This window comes from Triticum aestivum, chromosome 7A (genome assembly GCF_018294505.1).
Source record: "Triticum aestivum cultivar Chinese Spring chromosome 7A, IWGSC CS RefSeq v2.1, whole genome shotgun sequence".
Classification (NCBI taxonomy): domain Eukaryota; kingdom Viridiplantae; phylum Streptophyta; class Magnoliopsida; order Poales; family Poaceae; genus Triticum; species Triticum aestivum.
The window spans coordinates 611,931,132-611,935,145 of NC_057812.1; the positions used below are offsets into that span (position 1 = coordinate 611,931,132).

Sequence of the window (4,014 nt, forward strand, 5' to 3'; positions counted from 1 at the left end):
TCCTCTCTCGTTCAGGACAGACACCTGACCTAGACTGCGTATCCTTCTTTCCCACACGTTCCAGAGAGCAGCGATAAGAGCAGGGGAGCGAACTTTACCGGAAATGTCGCCAGATCTGTCGAGGACGAACTGATCCAAAATGGTGGACCGGCCAAGGTAGGCCGGACCAGAAGTTGGGGGGGAGACGATGGCCGCCGTGCCGCTAGACCTAGAAGTTGGGGGGAGACGATGGCCGCCTCGGATTGGGGGGGAAACTGAATTTTTGGGGGAGAACAGAGAAGAACGAGGGTTTGCAGTTTTGTACTGCGCCAATTCTGAAAATATACGATGCAGGTGCATTTTGGGAAAGCGATAAAATAAGAGGGGATGAAAAATGCAATTCATCTTTTCAATCCAAAAAAATGCAACAAATATCCAAACACTTGATCCAAATTCGGCTTTGGGCACTGCTTGATGCAAATTCAAAACCGTGCTATGATCAGCTTATTGGTTCCCCCATTTCCTATTCCCAAAGTGAAAGTTATATACAATATACATGCATCCACTGGCGACCACTGGCTAAAACCTCAAGTTCGTTCAAACTACCATGTTCGTGTGTATATCATCGTGGCCACCACAGCTCTGCCACCGAGGGAGTGATGAGCTTCCGCAAGTCGCCGGCAATGGCGAAGCAACCGGCCAATGTGACGGCTGTTATGAACAAGGGGACCCTGCCTCGCTGTTCTTGGACGTCTGAGGTGAAGAGGTGGTGGCCTCTTCAGGTTCAGTTCTGTCTTTCGACGTCGACTCGGACGGCTCCGTCGGGGTTTTCAGTGAGAGCGAGCTGCCACTGCCGACCTTCTGCTGCTCTTCCAGTATCCTCTGCAAGTATTTCGCGTGTTCTTCTATGCGTAGCTGCAGCTGCCTTTGCACCTGGCCAAGATTAAGCACGCAGATCATCAGAAAACCGACAATCTCCAGACAACTTTCTAAGATGAACTTCAGAGTTCAGACACATGTCGGAATTCTGACACGCATGACAACAGTGAACTGCATTTCAGAGCTTTAGACTACCTCTAGCTGTTCATGGAGCTGCTTCTGAACCTCCATTTGCATCCGTAGAGCTTCTGCCAAGTTCCTAAGAAAAGGAGAAGGGAAGAGATGTAAATTTCTAAGGTCAAGGTGTTTGCTATGCATGCACTCCGGTGTAATAATTCAGAGAGCTCACTTGTTTTTGAACGGATCGCTTCCACTGCTACCCGGTTGTACTTTCTTAAGGTCCGAGGAAGCCTTCTTTTCTGCAGACAACACCATGCATCAAAATTCAGAATCGCAAAAGGCGCCGATACCGATTACTTGTGAGCAATATTTATCTTCTGTGGTTTGTTTACCTTCTTTGATCTCTGGAATATACTTTGCGTGTCGGTACTTCTGTTCAGCAAAGACAGGCAAACTATAAGTAACAATGAAAAGAAGAAGACATGTTTGCTTTCATTTTCAGTGAAGCGGGAAAATAACCCTGAAGTAGTACCTGCAAATGACTCTTTACATGGTAGATGGTCAGGCCTTCCACTTTCATAAGCTTCAGAACGCCCTTGGGAGTTGCTTCTGAAATAACAGATGTTGAAGTGAACTATTTAGAGTGGAAAACAGAAAATTTTATAAATACATTTGGGAAATGAAAGCAGAGCAGCCATCTTACTGTCAGGCCCTTCGAGCTTGTTCACTGCCTCTACGAAACGCTCGTGGAGCTCCAGTGTCCACCTCAATCTTGACTTGTTAGCTGCTGCAGATCCAGAAGATGACCGCGACGAGCTAAGCGGCAGTTTAGCCGGAGATCCTGGATTCTGCAGGATCTGGTTGGAGCAGGATGAGACCGGAAGCGACGACATTTGAGGCGGCGGCGTGTCGTATATGTCCTGAACAACAGCATATCAGATGAAGAAGAATACTAGGAGTGAGTTTCAGAGATGCTGCAGAAGTTCAGTGGAGAGCTTTTCACCCTCACACTGCAATAAATAAAAATGCACCAAATGGCAATGGGCTCACATCTAATTGGGGGCTCTCCTCATTATCGGTGATGGCGATCCCTAGCTGCTCAGACAAGAACTGGAACTCCATCTGCTCGGCCTCGGCGAAAGCAAACGCTTGGTTTTCACCATGGAAGCTGCCATCAGAAGCATCTCCAGCAGAAAGATTGAGGAAGTCTTTTATGTCATCTGCCTGTTCAGCCTCGTCATGAACATTGCCTGTGTCACCACTGAGCTGCAGGGAGGAGGTTGATGACTGCCCTGGGAGAACCTGCTGCTCATACTTGGGAGGGTGAGGCAGGAAAGGCAGAGCACCCATTCGCCGGCAAGGCGCCGAGTTTGTCAAAGATGATGAGAATAAACTTGTGCAGAACGTTGAAGAGTTTGAGGCCATGGGCTCTGAAAAATTGGGGTGCGAGACATGAGACAATGGACTTTCAGGATCAGGCTCAGGGCTTCTTCTCTGAAGGTTAAATGGCAGGCTGCTTCTTCCCAGGCTCGACGTTCGGATCAGCTCGGTCTTGATGTCTGATGACTGACTGGTGGATGACAGATTATCATCCAACAGCCCAAGGTGGTCCAGTTTAGAGTCCAGCAGCTTATGAACTGAAGACTGTGTGGATCCACAAGCATAAGAATGCGTGGTTTTGTCCGGCGTGGCGATTGGCTTCACGGCAACAACACCATGGGAGCTCATGCTGCTTCAGTTGATTAGTGAGTGGCCTGATAATACACTGCTGAAGACACAAGAATTGATGACTGTTAGTACTTACCCAAACAAACAGTTCATTCAGAGTTTAAATGCAATTCAGAAAATGTATATACTGAAGCTTCTCGGGAAGAATTTTGTGTGCATGCAGAAGGAGCTTGTTTATGACCACAGAATGCATTTTATGCTTGAGCTACCATTAATTCACACAATGTCATGACTTCTGGGCAAGTGATGTAATTTGTGATGTAGCAACAGGATTAGATCTGAATGAGTAGTGGTGATTAGCACCGTTACTGCACACAGCACACACAGCACAGGCGCCAAATTCAGAGCATTAGAGGTCAAAAGGGATAAAAACAATAGCAGGCAGTTCGACACTTCTTGATGCTCCATTTGGGGCAAATAAAATCCACCTTTCATCGAAATAAGCAGGCAGTTCGATATGGTATAAAGACAAATTGCTGTTGTTTACCACAGCTCGTGAGAAATCCTGTCAGCGCTGAGAGAGGATAAACGGGAACAGAAATCTGAAAGAGGACAAAGGGGAACATCGACCGGAAATGGGAAAAACAAAAGGCAAACCAAATCAGGAAGCGAGCTTTATCCCCCCTTTCAAATCACATATTCCAGCACTAACCAACAGAATAGTTAAACCTAAAAAACCATTAGAAGAATGGTTAAATCTCGCCAGAACAACGCAAAGAACCATGGCTCCTACTGTAGATTGGAGCCGGGGAACCAATGAGATAAAATGCATGAGGGATCTGTGTAACCTCAGGCAGCCTCACCTGGATAGCCAGAGAAGAAGATGGACAGCAGAGCGAGGAGGAGATTCAGAATCTGCGAGATGGGTTGTACGGCTAATCTGATTCAGCCTCCACTCTCTTCTCTTCTCTTACCCAACAGCAGCTCCCTCCTCCCTAGAGGCTAGAGCTCTCTCTGGAGAGAGAGAGAGTCAGAGAGGCCTAAGAAAAAGTCCTATCTATCTCTCTCCCTGGAAATCATTGGTGTTTGGTGACTATACTGCACCTTTTCTTGTACTACTCCAACTCTATTCTGGTTGGCTGCTTTGCTTCGGTCTCTCAGATGGCCTGTTTAAATTTCCAGATTGCCTATGAGTAAATGTGTAGCCTTTCTTGTCCTATTTTTGTATATGTGTTTTGATTATTCATGATTTTCTGACGATGTTAGCTAAAATACGCTCCCTGTCAGCGCTTTTTTTTCTTTTTGATAAAACATTGGTAACTGGTGAGTGCAACCAATTATATAATAGAAAAAACGGGAGATTGTTAA

The 4,014-nt window shown here is 46.4% G+C and overlaps 1 protein-coding gene across 1 annotated transcript; it reads right to left on the reverse strand.

The window, feature by feature from the left end:
• Positions 1 to 367: 367 nt before the first annotated feature.
• On the reverse strand, positions 368 to 3,812 carry LOC123148608 (protein PHOSPHATE STARVATION RESPONSE 3). Its single transcript, XM_044568075.1, has 8 exons — positions 3,510 to 3,812; positions 2,029 to 2,746; positions 1,682 to 1,898; positions 1,511 to 1,587; positions 1,371 to 1,410; positions 1,208 to 1,277; positions 1,054 to 1,117; positions 368 to 912 (listed from the first exon to the last, which is right to left on the reverse strand). Exons 2-8 carry the CDS (start codon positions 2,704 to 2,706, stop codon positions 694 to 696), a joined length of 1,365 nt encoding a protein of 454 aa, XP_044424010.1. The 5' UTR covers positions 2,707 to 2,746; positions 3,510 to 3,812; the 3' UTR covers positions 368 to 693.
• Positions 3,813 to 4,014: the final 202 nt, after the last annotated feature.

Coding starts and splice junctions, on each gene's coding strand:
- LOC123148608 (XM_044568075.1), bottom strand. CDS start 2,706: ATGAGCTCCCATGGTGTTGTTGCCGTGAAGCCAATCGCCACGCCGGAC. Junction 1,588..1,681: donor CAAGCTCGAAGGGCCTGACA/GTAAGATGGCTG, acceptor CTGTTATTTCAG/AAGCAACTCCCAAGGGCGTT. Junction 1,411..1,510: donor ATGTAAAGAGTCATTTGCAG/GTACTACTTCAG, acceptor TTTGCTGAACAG/AAGTACCGACACGCAAAGTA.